The following is a 20,240-nucleotide window of genomic DNA, read 5'->3' as shown; positions in this document are numbered from 1 at the left end:
AATTATATTTCCATAACATCCACAGCGTAACGAGCGGGCGACTGAATAGCACTGCAATAATTGTATCCGCTGGAAAAGAAGCTGAGTTAAGTTTTAATTTCTGAATATTTTCGCAGGCAACGAAGTTACCTTCACGCGTAAGTATTTTATTTTGCCAGTCTTCCGGCTTTTAACTTTTACTTATACCGTTCCCTGTGCAGTCAGTGTTGTCTGATTGGCTTTCGGTGCAATATCAAAGCAGAATTTCGAAAGTACCGACCCCAAATTTTTATTCGCCCTGCTCATCGATTGAATTTCGCTCTGCGTTCTGGTTTATCTTTACTTTATAGCAGTAGAATAGTCATTGTAATAAAGCATAGTCCAGCTAATTTTAACCTTAACTCCTGTTATCTAACGATTCGTCATATCAGTATTCATTATAGTGATGTTTGAGTGAAATGTCGCGACAGTTAAGGACGTGTCCGATATTATGAAAAAGCATCATCGAAAGGAGAATTTCGTAGTGACGGATGACGCCATTCTTTCTTTCCTCATCAGCCAACAAGGAGTACCCTCCCTTGTTGTGTTCCGTGAACGGCAAGGTTGAGTTGCAGTACCTGAAGCTCCTGTGCACACACTTCATCTTCCTCTCAGCCACCGTGGACACAATCAAGCTAGTGGCGCAGCCGATCGCAGGCAGTAAGCATCTGTGTGTGCGAATGTCCGACTATTGGTACAGCGCGAGGAAGACAAGAGGGGGGGGGGAGTAGACGCACTTAGGGCTACTCCCGTATGGCTTGTATTGCTCGCGATATAGCTGTACCGTGTGTCCCAGATAACGTTAGCCGAGCTGTTCGACGAAAAACAAAAAAGAAAACATCTAAAACACGGTCCAAGATACAATAACAAGACCTGCAATGTTCAGTCGTCCGACCTCTGATGACCGACATGTCTTAAAGTCGTATTACAACATTTGTTTATAAATATTTTTATTGATCAGCTTGGCTAAAGTTTGCTGGGACACCTTATATAGTCATGACCCACCGATGTCCAACATTCTGCCCTGGTGTATGATCGCGTCGTACAATTAAGTGGCTGGTAATATCTGCATCAATTAATGTCTAGTGTATCGTACCCGGCCATGTAATGTTTCAAGAAACTTTATCACAATTTATGAATAATGGGCAAACAAAGAAAGCCCTCAGCCTTTGAGGCTCCCTGCAACGACCTCCAGGGTCCAACGTAGTAAGCAAGTGACGCCGAACGATAGTTTTTGTAGATGGACCTCCTACTTTACAGACGATAAGAAGTAACGCTGCGCGTGCTATGTGAAAAACATGTAAAAGGGATCGTAAACTGGCTCAGCAAGTCCGTAAGGTAACGGCGACAGGAACCTTGAAATCATTCCTCCATGCTTGACATCGGGTGCTTCGTCGGGTATCGCCTGCGACTTATGTTCAGTGGGCATGCTAGCTTTAGGCTTGTTTGGATCGGGCCAACCTATGCATCAGACTTCCCATCAGAACGTTTGCCACAGTGGGCGCACACATAAACGCATAATCAGCGATCTATTTCTTTACCAAGAAAAGAAGGTGTTTTTTTTGACGACTTTAGTTATAATTTTTCTACTGTATTAGCGTGGCTTTATTAAAATGTTTTATATCAAACCAAACCTAAAAAAGTGCCTTCCAAATATATAAAACATGTCACGTCATAATATATCCTATAATTTGTGAAGTATGAGATTTACTGAAACTTACAGGAAATGCTTACGATGTTACACTGATGACAGAGAAACAAAAGAGAAAAAAAGTCACTTTGAAATATACAAAATATCTTCATTTGGATTGCCTACAGCACATTAAATTTTTAGTGTTCTAGCTCGTTTAGGACATGCGCGACAAGAAAACATTTTTTTTTTTTTGTCTGTGGAAGCTGCTTTTCGTTGGTAGCTTCCAGAAACAGTGGGCAAAATAAAACGCTCTCCTGCACTTGCGGTACTAAATCTTCACCATACGCTGTAGATACATTGTAACTAAAACCTCTCATTGTGACAACATCACTACGACATCACAGTAGGTTCGAGAAATTAGTCACTCTTCGACAGCCAGAAAAGGAATCTTCCCCGCCAGCAACTCACGACATTACGGGATGGTTTTTGTGGGACTTCGTCGTCCAAAACAACCTTCCATGATCTGACATCAACCTCAGTCTCATGGCTACTACATGCGAACAATCATTTAATGACGCTGCAGAATCGCGAGGCCAACGTCCTTCTTGAGAGACCTCAGCGATCAGCTACCGGAGTGACTGCTGTATTAGCCATAACCACGGAGGCCATAACCAAGAGCACGCTCCGGCGCGCTGACTAAAACTCGCCTCCCATATGGGGAGGCAAATGAATATAAAAAAGAAGGGACTACTCAGAAAACGAAACCCCTTACACTGCATTGTAAACGCCGCGGCAAATTTCTTGCCTTAGGAAACCTTGAAACCAATCGCTGCACTCGTGGGTTCCTCAAGGCCCCTGCTCAATGGCCTTGGTAAGGAAAGTAAAGTTAACACAGTGCAAACAGGGACACGAACAGAAATGAACGAAGCAACGAGACGTGTGCTGGAGTTCACCGTCGTGGCAATTTTGTCCCGTTAGTATGCCATAGTAAAAGTTTTACTTTACGCGCATCCTATCTGTGTGTGTGTGTGCGCTGTGTACAGTGCTCATCGACCCAAACGAGCTGATTATCGTGTTTCAATCGCTGAGCACTGCGGAGACTGGCCCCTTTGAGAGACAATTCTTCACCTGACAATGACTACCGCAGTTCTTGGAGTTCTGAGCATTTAGGATGGTCACTAAACGTAACGAGTGAACTTTCTCCTTAGGCGAGGAGGCCTTCGCAGAGTTCAAGAAGATGAAGAGAGAGTTTGGAAACATCACTAAGCTCGTGTCCTTCCCGGTGCACGAGATCGGCGCGATAGACATGGCGGACATCGACAAGGCGTTCGCGTCGATCCGAGGCGGTTTGCTGGACGGCATCGACATCCGCTACATACAGGGCACGGAAAGGTCGATCCACAAACTGAAGGTATGCCAGTCGGGGTCGCCAGTTCCACGTAATAAAGGATATCGCGTAATCCAGCTTTCTTATCATGTCATGTCCCTCAGTGTCATGGCCGCGCTGCCCGTCTCGAAGACCGTGCTCATGCACTTGTTTTCTTATAGCTGCCATCAGGTGGCGCGAGGAGTTGAAAGTCCGCCTCTTGCTTTGATTTGTCTCCTTCCTACTCTAAGCACGAAAATGCCTGGAGTTCACCGACGCCCTATGGACACGTGTTCTTATTTAGCCTTTTTCGGGGAACTGCATTTCACCCGCTAACGAATTAAAGTTATCGATCAGCGCAAGACGTGCGTGCATGACTTGGAACTGACCCGAACGTTATCGTTGTATCTATCTGTTGTGTATGTTCTCGCCAGGCTTAATTTTTATAATCAGATTGTATGCGCGACGCCAATAGTGTTCTATTTTCTGGAAGGTATGCGATCACCAATGATTACGCTGGCACCTGCCGCACGACACATGTATAGAAGACGACTCGCTTGACCCGCAAATGAGATTTCGACAATCGCCGACAGTGTTCGCAGCTATCGCTGTGCTTCAAGTGGCACTTGCTTTCGTGGGCACAGGTTCACCCAATAAAAAGCTGTTTCGTAATTCAGAGTTATCCTACTTTGTTGTTCACCGTCATTACAACGAGACAATATACGGTAGTGCGCTAATACTCTTCCCTCTCGTTAGAAGAAAAGGGAGAAGTGCAGCCACTTGGAATTTCGATGGCTTCAGCGAGATTAGAAATGCTGGAAGCGTGGAAACGTGTACTAGACTAGAGTAGTAAAGCAGAGGACAGCATAACAGGCGTCGAGGACAACCGCTTGTCCTCGTAGTTGTCCTTGTCACTTGTTAGCTTGCCTTGCATTCTGCTGTCGCGCTGTTACCCTGGTAGGATGAAACAGTACGACTGGGAAAACCTGTATCGACAGAGAGCATGATAAAAGCTGCTTACGTATTGCTTTATAATAGCTGCGGGTGCGGTATCGTCCTCACTACATTTTTAGTGGTGAATATCGAAGCTTTTTGAAGGTGGTCAACGAGTTGCCTCTCTCGCATAGATCTCACAATTTTACACGACTTTTCTTTATGCTTTCCTCCAGGAGCTGCGAAGTCTGGCCGACCAGAAAAAGTACCTTATCCACGGGGTTTTCGAGAAGGTTAACATAAACGTGATGAGGTAAGAAGCCATTTCTGTTCGGCAAGAATGTATCGCCATCCAGTAAACGACCTCCCATAACAAACACTACAATAGTGAACTTACCATTCCAAGCATTATGTCTCCACTTCCTGCGCCTTTAGCTAGAATAAATGTTATTTTTAAGAACCTTTCGAGTGGCGCCGTGTTTTGCGGTTTGATCAAGACGCTATGTAGGATAGTACCGTGAAAGTAGTTTCTGAAATGCCACCGTGATATTTTTACTGGCATAACGGATAAGACTTTTTCATACTTTCCTTAAATCTTCATGACGTGGCTCGCCCGGGAAACAAATCCACCATAGGTTTCCTTGGTGTCCCTTGATGTCCGACTAATTTCAAACTCGAGAAAAAAATGCAAACGTTGTGATTTATTTGGCTTTTGCCGTTACATTAAAAAGAAAACTGCACCAGAACACTTCATTGCACTGCTGTATTCTTCAAATTTGGCATGACGCGAATTCGCGACGCTGGGCGTTTGGTCCATCTTAGACCATTGGTGAAAATTTATAGAGGTAGGTTTTATTTGCCTAGTTTTTGTCTTTTGGGGTGCTTTTTATATTAAGGAAACATAAATTCGGTCTTGGTGACTCAAGTGGGGAGGAACACTGAATAAAGAGTTCTCACCTTAACTGACGAAGAGAAGGGCATTGCAATTGGAACACTTGAAAACCATCTGTTCTGTAGAGTTAGGTTACTTGCGCCTTTGCCGTGTGTCTCTTATGAGTGGCCCGTGCCCCGCGCTCTTGTCCTGACGCTCGAAGTTGGAACTGGCTCCACGAGACCCTTCCTCGTAACGACTGAGAATGATGTTTTCATGAATGATGACACTCTGCCGCTACGCTTTTGGGATAGCGTTGTCTTCCTGTTACACAGCATGGTCCTTCGTAGGAAAATTCTCAAAACTTCAACCGGCGTCTTCATTCTCTCACTCTCAGGTGCATCCTTGCCACTGTGGTATATCACATTTCTCGGGGCAGAATATCTTCGTCCACGACATAATTGTTTTTATTCATTTGCTAATTGCGTTTGGAGCGACTATACAGTTTTCGTCTTCCTCCTCTTCGCTGGTCGTGTCGATAATTGGAGACGTCCTGTCTTGAAGTATGCATGCATGGTCTTCGTCATCTTTGTCGCTGAAACTCCTGTCAAGACTGTCGCCTTCTGGTGGAAGACGTGTTTTTCATGCGGACTTGATTCATCGTAAGAATGCACAAGCATTAAATAAACCGAGTACACTACCCTTTTAATTATTTCCATCCGTTATCCAAGCCATGTGCCCGCGCCCAAAAAATAAACAAACCACGCGATCATCGTACGCAGCTACACAATGAGTATTGCATTGCGGCAGATACCCGCGAAAATGAGGATTCGAAGCGCCACCAGTGTAACGACAACACGTCTTAACGGTCTGCCTGCTCACGTCATTTCACTAGTGCTGCTATATCAGGTTCTTATTCGATTCGGTTGTTGATCGCGCGCTGCATTCCCACCTAACCGCGGGAGTACGAAACAAAAAGGCGCAAATGTCTGGTGTCGACATAGAGAAAATCCAGTCATTGCGCGGCTAAATTTGCATTCTGGAGGGTTTATAGCGGTAATAATAAATGTCGAGGTGCATAAAAATAAAAACAAACTTTACTTTCCGACCAGTCTCACATCGTATATGAGTAGAACAACGTTGAAAAACGCTTCAAATTACACGTGCTCGACTACAACATAGTTGTCTCGGTGCGCTCTTGCTTCTCATTCAGATTATTGCCCGGAAATGGCGATCGAAAATTTTTACCGTAGAAGCCGTCAATAGAGAACACACGGGGACCAATACTAACCCGTAATTTGTGTCCGTTAATGCGGAGTCGATGGTTATTTCGTATGTATCAAATTCGCGACAATCGGCAGTAAGGGGTTCAAAAGAAAAAGTAGGGGTTCAGTCCTGTGCGTACCTTGCTGAACAGGGATGGCAATAGTATAACGACCCTTACGCTTTGATGCTCATCCACTGAGGGAACTGTCAGTCAGCTTCTCACAAATCACTTGATTGGTCCCCCCAGGCTCATTATATATAGCGCACGTACATAAGGGACTGTGTGCTTACATCCACTCGTCTTTTAATGAACATAGCTTTTTATCTGCATTCTCAGCTTTGTATTAGCATCTTAACATGAGAATTTTGACTTGTTAGCAGACAAATTTCACGATGAGTTTTAAAGTGAGGCCGCTTGCACAAAGCGGGCATGTAATATATACTACTCCTAAGCGGGCTAACGAGAACTGTGCTAGGAACCGTGTTGTGTTTGTACCGTGGCTATCCCCCTTACCACTCGAGATCAAAAATCTGGAAGGTGAGAACAAAAATATTCTACAGTAGTGGGTGCGTTTGATTTAATAGCGCGAGCAAGACGGCCACTTAAGAAAAACTGACAACACAAGGGCTAACCTCAAACTAAAGTTTATTCCCGACGAAAAGTTTTTTTCAACTGCCGTCACACAAAAAAACACAGGAGTAAAAACAAATCATCGAGCGTGCGCCCTCAAAACATAATAAGATCGTCCAACCTGGGCTATTCAATAAAATATGCATGGTCATGAAGGCGCGCAAATCCCAGTTATTGTGAAACAGGAGTGACGTTAAGGGGATACATGCCCCAACTTCCCTCATTTACTGGAAAGAATTCACTAACGTAAGACCCTCGGCACCACCCCATAATGTTGCCTTCCACCCAAGTATAGCTGGACATCCTGCGGTAGATTAGTGGCTTGTCATTGCGCTGCTGACCTCGATGTCGCCTGTTCGGTCCCGGCTGCGGCAGCCACATTTCGATGGGGGCGAAATGCAAAATCGATCGTGTATTTAGGTTTACATGGATGTTAAATACCTCCAGGGGGTCAGCATTATTCCGGAGTTCACCACTACGGCATGCCTAATAATCTGATTCCGGTTTAAGCACGTAAAACTCGCAGATATTTTTTTAGGTACTGCGGGTAAGTGCCGTGGACTACTACTGTCTTTACGGTGCCAACAAGTTCGCTGCGCATGCGCTTTGAATGTGGCAAAATCTGTTTGTTGATTCTCTTTAAATTCGAACGCCTAACTGAACCACCATAGATGAAAAAGATTCACTCATTGGCATGTACGTATTTCCAAGAAATTCACTGCTTAAGATTTTGTAAGCACTGGCAACACTGTGTAGGATTTTGCAAGCAGGTTAACATATCTGGATGACCTTACGCGTATTTTTCTTTCGCAAACAGGCACTTCCACCTGGCGTCCCTTCGCGCGTACGCTGCACTGTCGCAGGGTCCTTACAAGGCTGCACCCGTTCAGCCCTCGATGAATGTTGTAAGTGCTCCCCCATATGTGCATGCAGATACAATCGCTATTTACTTCGCGTTCTGTGCAACTTAAGTTGGCCCTTGACAGTTCTTCCTTCATTGCGCGCAAATTCAAACTGTAAAGTAAATAAACGCTCTGTGATCAGTATGAATGATACACTTCGTTGAACGGACAGAATTGAGAAGGTGCCTTCTCGCGGCAGCTTATTATTATTCTTTTACTGTTGCAGCTGTTATGGACTCGAGTGCACTGTGCAGTTTCGAGACGCTGAACCCAATAGTTTAATTTATCGACTTAGTGCGGCATACGAAAATCTCATCTCATGAAGACAATATGAGAGCACAAAACCTGGAATTGGAACCTATATTTGCTGTGTTATAGCTGCCCGAATGCGCCAACATTGAAGTCAAGGTGGTTCTTCTTCCCGTTTCCACAGAGTAACAGTGCATAAACGCGTATTGATTGCGTGAGTTAATTGACGACAACGTTATCAATGTTTTGACTGAATACAGGTCAAAATATTGGCTGCTCTATAACTGTTCCTATTTTGGAACTAATTTAAACCAGTCACCGTTGAGTGTTCATGCTCTCGAAAATCGTCACGCATTAACGCCTAAAGAGTCGACCTTTGCCATATGCTATGCATGCCCAGAAGCGCAGCCACTTGATAAGGCACAACCATCCTCATTATCGCACAAGACTGGGTCTTTCAAATTACTCCGTGTTAAACTCTTTTTTACCTCTATCGTTTGCTATGAGGCCACACCACTCGAACGCATTCGGTATAGTGTTCAGATCAAAATTGTTTTACGTTCGTTTCATCATCCAGCACAGCCGCCGCCTACTCGGGTGGTTCGACCTGGTATTTTATAGACTTCTCTGGAATAAATCAGGTGTTTCATTAAAATTAGGAATATTATCACTAAAATAGTGAACAGAACAAGCCAGCGCTTAAGTTTAGAGAAATTCCCGTAAGGGTTCATCGTCGTTGTCGTCCTTGGGTCAGTTAACTCTTTTCTGAGCTGAACATTGTAGGTACAGGGCCAGAGATTGCCCACAGAAAATGTATGGATGTAAGAACATCTTGGGGCTCTATACTGTAGGATATCTATTGATTTTATGCGCAAATACATGTTGGTTTGTATAAAGCTGTGCCCTTTATAAATGACAGACCACAGAAAACATATACTACCCAAGACGCGTTGCTTGACGTTCCGGGCCTTGCACTTAGAGCAACACGTCTAAGGCTCATTCACACTGGCGATTGACAGAGGTCGTGCGACCAAGTTGGTCGCTACGCGAGAAGTCTCAAATGGTCACTTCTCTCGAAAAGTGACCATTTTAGTTCATTCGCTTGCCACTCGATTTTTCATTTCCGCCGCCGCAGTCGCAAAACTGCTGAACCAAACAGATGCGCAGAAATAGGACGTCTGTGTCTGCTGATACTTACTTACGTGAGCAGATAGTGACTGGCAGGTCGCATTTGCCAGTGTGAGCATCGGTCGCCTTCAGTCGCTTTTCGACCGCCAATCGTGAATGGTCGGGTGACCTCCATAAGTTGCCGTTGTGAATGAGGCATAAGGTATACAGTGTTTTCATGCGTCGGCATGGTGTGCTTGCGCGAAGAGTTCTAAAAAGCACAGTTTGCTAGAATCAGCATGTTCTAGCGGATGGCCATGTCTTCAAGAGATCTCTCGTAACACACATGGGAACTTCTTGCAGCAGACCACCGTCACCGCCTACGCAGCGGCAGTGATTGATGCCAAACTCGAGAGTTACGGCAACCACTGCATAGCGTTCACTCTGGCCCCGGTGGGGTTTCTGGGTGCTCGCCAACTCGACGATCACGCGTATGGTGTGAAGAAGTACGAGTACTGCACGGTGCGTACGTTCCCCATCGTTTTCTCCCAAATCTACGATCAAGTAGTCGCCTAATGTGCAACTCCGAGCGAGTTCTTTCAACCGTAGTTTCTTACAGAAATTACTAGATGGAACTATGGCGCTATAGTGCATACGGAAGCCGCAAGTACGGTTGTTCAGCCAACATGCAAATAAAGGTTATAGTACATGGACTTGCCTAAACTTTGTCCTTCTGGCTTCAAACGGCTTTCAGATTCGCCAGTTAGTCGTTTGCAACAATATATTGCGTTATAAATGTAGCGATTCGCTGTGATTGTGCGTGTGTGCAGTTTAATTCACTTATGTGTTCAGAAAAAAAACATTTATTTGAAATTGAGGTAATACAGACAGAAAAGAAAGGTAGCCACCAAAGCCACGAGAAGGCCTGAAGTCACAAGCATGAAGATCACAGAGATACATGCACTAACTATCATCCCCAGGACCTGAATGTGATTTCAGCGCCCGAATTTCTACTAGAATTTCTGGGAAAACGTCGTCTATGCTGTAAACGCCTCTTAAATAACTGCAAGCCTTCGCTGTTACTTCTAGTACCCTAATTTTATTTAAACTTTTCATGATCTAATGTTGACTTCCTGGCCACTTTTTCCTGACTTAGTATTCTGAAGCCTACGCTTCGTCAAGGTGGGAAATTTTTTTGTTTGTTTTTCTAGAATTAGACATGCTTTATTTGGTCGCGCCACTCTAGTACCTATATTTAAGGATTCACTTGAAGTGGCCCACGGAGGGCCTTTAGAAGCAACGCTTTGTAAAACAATGGGGTCACATCACAATAAGCATGACCGCAATCCCAAGCCGTGGCCTCCGATATCCCGACGACGTGCCTTTGCGTGACATTGTGACCTCAGAAGCCATGGTTAGGTTGTTTGGCCACAGTTATCGCGATGTGACACCTTTGTTTTACAAAGGTTGATTCTAACACTCTTGCTGCCCGGGAGCGTGACGTCACTTCTCAAAACGTTGGTAATCATTGAAGCACTGTTTGATGTGGCATGAATGAGGCTATAGTCAGATTTGCTTGTTAAGCTGATTTCAAAAAGTCCGCATTCTTATTTGAAGCGACCACCAGCTTACAGAGATCGTTAAATCTGCACAGACAGCAACTCTGAAAGAAAAGTGTGTAAGCGTTCAGGTGTTTTCATTATCTGGCTTCAAGATAGCTCTTCTTGAGGCGATCACAGACATACAATAGCCAGACCTCACAAGTGCTAAATCTGTGACCACATTATGTAATGAAGGGTTTTGTGTCATTTATGATTTTGGCCTGGGTGTATTAGTAAGGCCACAGTGTAAAAACGAAGATGACGTCTTTGATAGGTAGGACGAAAATGACATTACATAACGGGGGCTCGGGTCCCTTAATCTCACATAATGGTACACATATAGTAGCACCAATGTTTATATTTCTTTGTCACGTGTTGTGCCGTTGTACCGCATTCCTCGTGTTGTTGGGCGCCTGGCACGTAAATAACTGCTCATTGCCCTAGTCTACCAAGAGTGCGTCAAGCTTTTTTAGAGAACGAGTCTCGTGCTCTTCCCTGTGCATGATTTTGACGAACATTTAATATTTTCAGGAGCTAATGTTCACTTCTTACTAATGTTGACTTCTTGCATCTGGTAGATGCAAGGACTCACTTCAATTTCCGCAAACAGCTCTCTTCTGTTCGTTTGGACTATATTAAGCTATATCCCTGTTGAGAACTTATGGCTTCAGCAAAATTTGTCTAAAGCTTACCATTGCCTGTCATGTTGACTTCATAAAAATGTTCACTCTGAGCATTTTACACAAGTTTTACTGATAGTCCCACATGATGAGCCAATCTTCCCACCCTATCACATTTTACAACAGTTATATGGCATTCATAACGCTAAAGTTACAGATTTCTAAGCTAAAACCTTCTCCCAGTCATACTTAAAGCGCGCAGCAGTAGAGTCTATCTTCCCGCGCAAATCGCTGCTTTTCAAAACCTTAATAACGTTTTGTAATCAGCCCCTCTTGTCATTCAGTTTTTATTACATGCCCTGTGGCTGGTAGCAACACTCTCTTCTGTAGCGTTTGTCAGATTCTAGAAATTTTGTCACTCACCAAGGGGGCAATCGCAATTTAAAGGATTGTGTTTTTTGGGTAAGTTCAGTGTGGCGAAAACAATATTGACTTTTTCTTTCTTTCGTTTTGTTAACCGAAAATATGGAACGTCCTTCCAAATAAATGACGAGGGTTGTCGATTTTATACTCATATACAATGTTAAAAGTGGCATATTTTTTTGGTTAGGGGACGCATAATAAAAAAAACTGTCAGCCCTTCCACTGGGGTGGAGATGGAAGACCAGCGAAGCTGTACTATGGTGGGAATTGTGTATTTCCAATTATAACTATTAAGATGTGATGGTGTAATTAGTTATTTGAACTATTAAAGAATGAGAAATATATATGATACTGTGGTTTTCATTTATTTAGAGACCACAGTGACCATGGCCTTATGGTCGCTACGGTACACCGCCATAGAGTGTACGGCCAAAGGTTGGCACGTTCTTCATAAACACGTCCCCAGCGCCGCGCACTTTCGGTGCGAACGCGGGCAAAACGTCGCCGCCGTCGACAACAGTTCTGCGCGTTGTTTGTGTGACCGCACACAACCGCTGTCAAAACGCTGGCGTGAGCAAGCGCGCCTGCAGCAGCTAGCGAAGGTTCATGCGGTCTATCGCTTCAACGGAAACTGAGCGGCGAAAGCACAGCGCATACAAAGGTAGGAGCCGTGTTGCAGATCGCTTTCAAGAGACGGTGCCCGCGACTGCACGGCGGCGCGCAAAGTACAAGTTGCTCGCAGAGCAGAAGCCGCAACCCCTCCCTCCCGCACTGCCTTCCCGCTGTCCTCCTTTCGCGTGGGACATTGAGTCGCCAGTTGGCTTCCCCTTGCGCCCGGTCGCAAGATACGCATTTGGTGCCGCAGCTAAACGTCGCCTCCCCTCCCTCCTGTCCCTCCACGGCCTTTGGCGCGACGGAAGAAGTGGCGTTTGCTCTCCGCTGTGCGTTCACTGCCCGTGAAAGCACGCGTCCCTCGCGCGCTTTCACTCGCACATACAGTATACGGCCAATGAGTTTTTTTTTTCTACATCCGTACGCGACCATCGAAGACTGAGCCCTTAACAGCTTCGCTGTAAAAAACATCAGTTGTTTTTATAAGTGCAGTATAGCATAGATTGTAAGATAAAATAAAGGTTCAAAGGGGAAGCCGTCTGGTATCGCAAGATGATAGTAATATGAACAGTGCTGACCAAGGTAAACAGACAGACATTTCCGCTCCCCCGCAGGAACAGCGTTCACCATCACAGTACTTCTTTTAATAAATCTCACCGTGGTCGGTGCTGTGTCTATGAAGTACTCGACTGTAAATATGTGGACAGACGCCGAATGCGCGGCACGAATTTTCCAGAGCCGCGTATTTTCGTTCTTTCAGGATTACAACCAAGCGGATGCTAAGAGGGACGCTGTGGACCTGTCGTATCATGTTCGCACCAACACAGCGTTGGTTGTGTTCGATAAAGCAGAAGATTTTGCAAACAAGGTGGGTTGCTCAGTGTGCCGGTGTTTCACAAGCTCGGGAAATGATGCCTGTTATAGAGTACATGTTTACCAGCCCTGTTCTAAACCACACTAGATCTAGCTAACGAAAAGGAATCCTCAGTATCAATGAGCATTTTCAAGTACTCTATTCTCACTGCTTCCTCGGCAATTCACGTAAACGTAGCCAGCTGATATCTAGACTGGAAATACCCTATTCCTCGCCTGCTTGTCCTCACAAGGCTGTTTACAGGAGTAATTAGATTACGCTTTTTGCTCGCCTCCTCATTTAATCTTGCGCTTTCGAAGGTACTTCGAGGTATGTCAGTGTCGATGTTAGTATATTAACAGCGCAAGGGGGCAGCACGAACAGAAGGAAACGAACTAAGCGCGGATTATCTCATTTATTGCACGCGCAGCAATATATGAACGTGCGGAAGACGAAGAGGACCGGAGACGGTCAGACAACCAAGTAGACTTCGAAACAATAAAGATAGCATGAAAGTATAAATAAAAACCAAAATCATAAATTGGAAGCCGTCAGTGACGTTAAACGAACGAGATTACTCTAGAGGAAAGCGACACCGACAGCGCAATCACGCACGTTTTCGCCTTTTCTGGCTTTGCAGAAACCCTCAAACCCCACGTGCGCCCCGGACCAGATAACGCCTTAGTATTTTTCACTGGTTAACTAAGACTTGATAACCGATCGGGAGTTTCAGCCACTGCCATGTGGCGGCCTACACTTCGTTTCATTAAATTGACATGTTCGCGAAGCGGCCGTTGACACGCCAGCCAGTTTGCCGGCCAAATGGTTTTAACTACAGCATGTACCAATCAGCCCAAGTTTACATTTCATGGCGGTGTTGCAAGACAGTTTTCGCGTTCGTAGTCGAACTCGGAAGCACCGGAGATGCTTATGCACTAAGAGCAGTTCTGTATAGCATGTAATTCGGCATAGCAAACTGGCTTATAACGAACATTTCTGATGCATTCGTTAGATATGTATTTGTTATTTCCAATGGGGAATAGAAGCCGGGAAGGAATCTGAAACTGCCGGCAGCTTTCGCAAGGCTGGGCCAGCCTGCAGGAAGCAACGCTACACCTTCTCCTCTTCCTAACTAATCATCTTGTTTTCTATGAGCATCAGGTCGAAAAGTGAGGGGGAAGGTAAAAGAGTGAAAGGGGGGGGGGGGATGGCGGGGATGTTTCCTTACACATTGATACGAGTTGTGTCTTGTTCAACTAGGTGGTTTCCCAGCCGTTACGATTAAGCGCAGTCTGGAGCTTCCTCCTATTTATTTTGGCCCTCAATGTGCCAGAATATCATTTGCGGGAGGCCGCCATTCACTTAGCTGTGGGTACCTGTTTTTTGGCATCGCCTTCTCAGGTCGAGAAGATAGGCGCTCTTCCCAATGCTTGTGTTCTGCTGGACGACGTCAACTACGACAACCACAATTGCAGCTGCGACAACAAGAACTTCAAGCTACTACGCGCCGCACGCCGTGTCCTGTGGCAGACCCTCAGGGATAAACCAGCCGCGCTGGAGTCAGCCTCCCTGTATAGGCGAGAGCCATCATTTGGGACTACCTCGATGATTCCCACGATGCCTCCAAACTTAGACTGATAGCCTACTGATTATCCCTCCGCAAATGACTCCCTCGCGTATTCCTGTAAAGGTGCTTAATCATTGCATGCTTGCATCAGAAGTCCCCAATGGGAATGATCCAGCAATGCCTTACGACTTACTTGAGTGATGGGCTACTTATTATGCCTGTATAACCTGTATATTCGCTCATGACAATTGTCTCTCTGTATAGGTGTTTAAGCATTCAAGATATCTGTGAAATGTTCATAAATGTTCCCACCGGTAGTGAATACAAGGCAACGTTTTCTTTTTCTTGATCTCTATTTATTCATGGACATGCTGGCATGCCTTCGTCGATATTGCGTGAGCTTACAGGTTCGAAACAACATATGCGCGTTGTGCCGCATGTTGATCGTCATTTCTGGTTGAATAAGAATGTCCAATGGGGTCAAAGTTTTGGCATTCACAGCCCTGAGGATGTGGCTATGGCGCTAATCAAGAGCAAAGTGGTGAACCTTTGAACACTCCGAAGGGCACCACGCCGAATAGTGTTGCTTCTATTACCTTCCTCACTCTTCGCGTATGTTTTCTGTAGAGCCAGAAAGGCACCGCACATCACGCATGGCCTTTTGCAAAGGACGAGTCAGGCGAACAACTTCATCCAATTTTTTTTTTTTTTTTTGAGGCGCACACCTATAAACCCATATAAGATGGTTAGTCGGGCTGATCACAAACCCTGTTGGCGGCGGCACTTACGCGTCACTCAAGTAGATTACTCACGCTGCGTTTCGTAGTTGCACTGCGTAGTAGGAAAGTAACTTTAAATAAAGTTCCGTAAGGAAGACCTTAAATTTACTCTGCAAAAATTAAATTTGGCGGAACCAATCTCCCGATGACTGTCGACGGAAGACGGGATTTGAACCTCCGGCTCCCCAGCAGATCATCCCATGCTTTAACCCATTGCTTAGATCTTCGTGGACTTAGAGCATCGTGGACAACAAGCCATTTCAGATCTCCGCGTGCTGATTATGATGATTGCCATACTATGGCACATACCCAAAATGGGCGATTGGGCAAGGAGCGGCCGCCACATTTAAAATAAATAAGAAGAAATGGGAAAATGCACAAAACAAAGAGGCGGGCAAATTTGCACTCGGTCGTGCAAAGCTTAGGAACAGCTAAATTGTCAAACGTCGTCTTACGGGCTGCTTCTGCTAGGTATTAACTTGGTTGCTGCTTGGTCTTAACTACCGTTGGACGCGTCGGCGCCTACGAGCGACATTGTTTCTGGCATGCCACAAACGTAGGCAGGCAGGCAGGCAGGAGCCGTGTCTGTGTCGGGCGAACCGAGCACGCCCCTGCGCCAGCGGTTACTAGGCAGCGCGAGGTGACGTCATCGATACTGCTTCGGCGCATGCGGGGCTCGGCAACGCGGGCGGCGTCGGCAGCAGCTCTGCGCGTTGCCTCGTTGGGGCTGCTACAATTTGTTTCTCTCTCTATCTCGCTCTCATTTTCTCTTTCCCTCCCCTTGAGCATTGAGCATTGCGCGCGCCGTGCGCAATGCTCTCCTTCCCTCTCCTTAACGTCCCATGTCAATGCAACATGTGCACGGCACGGAGAGGAGGCGAAACACACGCCGCTCCTCGAGGTGGTTGCTAGGCAACGCAGTGACGTCATAGCTGGGCGAGGTGTTGCGTCAGCAGGCGCCACTTTTTACGGTTAGCGAGAGCAGCTTCGCTGTTAAAAAGGACACATTGAATTCTGGTGTCTCACGTGCCACAACCACTATTTCATTATGAGGCACGCGATAGTGGGGCGCTCCGGGTTAATTCTGACCACCCGGGGTTCTTTAAACTGTACGCGATGCATGGCAGGAGCGTCCCTTCTGCATTTCACCCCCATCGAAATGAGGTCGCCGTGGCCCGGATTCGATCCCGCGCCCTCGGATTTAGTACCACAGAACCATAGCCACTACGCCGCCACCGCAGGTCGGAGAAATGCAAACCATTATAAGAGTTTTCATCGCGGGATCGAATCCCGGCCACGGCGACCTCATTTCGATGGAGGTGAAATGCGAAAACACCCGCGTGCTTATATTTAGGCACGCGTTAACGAACCCCAGGTGGTGCAAAATTATTCCGGAGTGCTCCAACTACGGCGTGCCTCATAATCAGATCGTGGTTTTGGCGCGTAAAACCCGATAATTAAATTTTTTTATGTTTTTGAGAGTTTTCACTTTGTGCAGCACGGGTGTGCGCGTACACATGCGCGCGCGCCAGTTTCTTTTACGCCACAAACCAATTCTTCATAATACTAATTATGCTCGCATAATGTTTTTCGGTAATACTTAGATATTTATCATTCATATCCGTAACAATAGACACTTTGATAACCATTTACAAGATACTTATTTCGTTTCACCTTACTTTTCTCAAAAAGAAAGAATAACAGTGTTGTTTTTTTCACCACCCGATTCATCCGATCCCCCAGAATGGGTTGCGCCGTTTCACTATAGCTAGGAAACAAGAAAAAGAACAAGAATTTTAGCATTTCATCAACCACTTCACGAAAGTTTCGCTTCACGTGTATTCCAAAATTTGCGTTCGATATGCATTTTTTTTTTCATCTCTTATAAAAATTGAACACACGCATGATCTTGCGCTCGGCGGACTCGGCCCAGGGTGATTGGTAGGTTTAAATATGAACGCCCCAAGCATGAACGCCCCATCATGAATTACGTTAAAAGTGTAATACATGAACGCCAACATGACTTCAGCCATGAGTAATACATGACTTCAGTCAACCAAGAGAACAGGCTGGCTTCAGGAAAGGATATTCTACGATGGATTATATCCATGTCATCACTCAGGTAATAGAGAAATCTGCGGAGTACAATCAAACTCTCTATATGGCTTTCATAGATTATGGAAAAGCATTTGATTCAGTAGAGATGCCAGCAGTCACAGAGGCATTGCGTAATCAAGAAGTACAGGGAAAAAATTAAATTGTGGGGTTTTACGTGCCAAAACCAGTTCTGATTATGAGGCACGCCGTAGTAGGGGACTCCGGAAATTTGGACCACCTGGGGTTCTTTAAGGTGCCCCTAAATCTAAATACACGGGTGTTTTCGCATTTCGCCCCCATCGAAATGCGGCCGCCGTGGCCGGGATTCGATCCCGTGACCTCGTGCTCAGCAGTCCAACACAATAGCCACTGAGCAACCACGGCGGGTGTGAAGTACGGAAGGCATTCGTGAATATCTTGGCAAATATCTACAAGGATTGCACAGCAACCTTGGTTCTCCACAAGAAAAGTAGAAAGATACCTATCAAGAAAGGGGGTCAGGCAAGAAATCGTCACAATCTCAGCAGTGTTATTCACGGCATGCTTAGAAGAAATAGTATTCAAGCTCTTAGACTCGGAAGGCTTAGGAGTGAGGATCAACGGCGAATATTTCGAGAATCTTTGGTTTGCAGATGACATTGTCCTATTCAGCAACAATGGGGATGAATTACAGCAAATGATTGAGGACATTAACCGAGAAAGTGTAAGCGTGAGGTTGAAGGTTAATGTGCAGAAGACAAACAGTGTTCAATAGCCTGCCAAGGGAACAAGAATTCGGGATCGCCAGTCAGCCTCTAGAGTCTGTAAAGGAGTACGTTTATCTTGGTCAATTACTCACAGGGGACCCTGATCATTAGAAAGAAATTTACAGAAGAATAAAATTCCGTTGTAGTGCATGCGGCAGGCATTGCCAAATCCTGACTTGGAGTTTACCACTGTTGTTGAAAAAAATGTGGTTGATCCCTCTTATATAGGAATCGGTATAGAACACGAAAGTGAAACGTGTCTTCACAGAAGTAGTGTAATGTTTATTGCACATTGATATATAATGTCTATTGGTGTTTTGTGGCTAAAGCGCCCTTAGGCGTTGATGCACCCACGCTGACGCCTGGTGGCACGTCTCCTCCATCACGACTACCAACGTCGATGACCATGAGCAACCGTCGTGCATATGGAAGCTGCACTACGCTGCACACGCTAGCACAACGCGAAAGACGAAGCACGTAACTGACACACTAATACAACGCGCAAGACAAAGCACGTAACTGAATCGTCACCGAGTCAAATCAGCGCGTACAGCGCGTCGTAATTGCAGCCTCCGCGATCAACTTCAGAAACATTTTCAGAGCTAATTGCGGAGGCCGCGCTCCGCTGTGCTGAGTACGGTGAACGCCACTACCAACGCCACCTAGGTGGCGTTGGTAGTGCTTCTTGATGCCAGCGTCCCTTCGAATGCTGGCATCGAGGCGTCGTAGAGCTGAGACCACCGAAGCGTTCACTGTCGGTGCGCGTTAGTGTCATAATGCAGTACTTCTCTTTTCTGCTCGTAGGCGGCGGCACCGCCCCGAGCAAGAGCGCGGGTACACGGAGGAGAGTTAGATATATAAGGCGCGTCTGTGTAGCTCTCTGCAAATGCGTTTGTGGCGCAATGGGTTAAACGCTCGGCGATCTATCGTCGCGGACCGAGAGGTCGTGGGTTCGATTCCCAAATTTTGCATGTTTGTGGAACTTTTTCTTCTGGTTTCTTTCTTTGTATTATGTTCTATGACGTATTTCCGTGACGGAAATACGTCAGTGAAGTCTTGGTGGACCCCGGCATAAAACACTTTCGTGTTAAAAAAAGTGTATAATCATTGTATTCTACCGGTGCTAACATACTGGGCACAAATTGGAGGTTAACAAAGAAGCTCGGGAACAAGTTAAGGACCGCACAAAGAGCGATGGACTGAAACATGTTAGGCCTAACGTTAAGAGACAGGAAGAGAGCGGTGGGGATCAGAGAACAAACGGGGATAGCCGATATTCTAGTCGACATTAAGCGGAAAAAAGGAGCTGGGCAGGCTATGCAATGCGTAGGATCGATAACCGATGGACCACTAGAGTTACAGAATGGATACCAACAGTAGGGAAGCGCAGTCGAGGACGGCAGAAAACTAGGTGGGGTGATGAAGTCAGGAAATTTGCAGGCGCAAGTTGGAATCAGCTAGCGCAAGATAGGGGTAATTGGAGATCACAGGGAAAAGCCTTCGCCCTGCAGTGGACATAAATATAGGCTTATGATTATGATGATGATGATAACATGATCGCTACTTTAAAACCTATGGAATTTGATCCCTTACACTTCAGTAAGCTTGGCAACCGGGAAACTGCAGCCACTTTTACGTCCGACGTCAGCACCTTCGGAGCACACTCAGTCGACTGGACGGTCGACCCTTTACAGAGACAAAGATTCCGTGTGCTTGCCATCGTTACTTCACCAACCCAGTAGGCTACGCAGGATTTCATCGCATTTTTTAATCAACGGACTTGAAAAGTCGCTAGTAGACAACCTACGCCTACTACGGTGCAAGCATACTAACCCTCTTCGCCTTCTCATTTCTTCTTTTATTCCTTTATCTCCTCTCCCCTGGGCAGGGTAGCAAACCGGACGTTCGTCTCTTTAACCTACCAGCCTTTTTTTGTTTCTCTTTCTCTCTATTGGCGACCGTGTGT

General features: G+C 45.8%; 1 protein-coding gene across 1 annotated transcript; it reads left to right on the top strand.

Annotated features, from left to right (window-relative positions):
- Positions 1–509: 509 nt before the first annotated feature.
- On the top strand, positions 510–14,887 carry LOC119432555 (uncharacterized). The gene is made up of 7 exons (XM_037699719.2): positions 510–678; positions 2,860–3,062; positions 4,187–4,263; positions 7,536–7,623; positions 9,340–9,498; positions 12,993–13,100; positions 14,487–14,887. Exons 1-7 carry the CDS (start codon positions 510–512, stop codon positions 14,721–14,723), a joined length of 1,041 nt encoding a protein of 346 aa, XP_037555647.2. The 3' UTR covers positions 14,724–14,887.
- Positions 14,888–20,240: the final 5,353 nt, after the last annotated feature.

The sequence above is a fragment of the Dermacentor silvarum genome, chromosome 11 (genome assembly GCF_013339745.2).
Source record: "Dermacentor silvarum isolate Dsil-2018 chromosome 11, BIME_Dsil_1.4, whole genome shotgun sequence".
In the NCBI taxonomy this organism is placed as follows: Eukaryota; Metazoa; Arthropoda; class Arachnida; order Ixodida; family Ixodidae; genus Dermacentor; species Dermacentor silvarum.
This window is presented reverse-complemented; position numbering and strand designations above follow the sequence as displayed.

Excerpts from the sequence above, each read along its gene's own strand:
- LOC119432555 (XM_037699719.2), top strand. The coding sequence starts at position 510 with ATGACGCCATTCTTTCTTTCCTCATCAGCCAACAAGGAGTACCCTCCC. Across the intron at positions 3,063-4,186 it reads GGTCGATCCACAAACTGAAG|GAGCTGCGAAGTCTGGCCGA; the intron begins GTATGCCAGTCG and ends GCTTTCCTCCAG. Across the intron at positions 4,264-7,535 it reads GTTAACATAAACGTGATGAG|GCACTTCCACCTGGCGTCCC; the intron begins GTAAGAAGCCAT and ends TTTCGCAAACAG.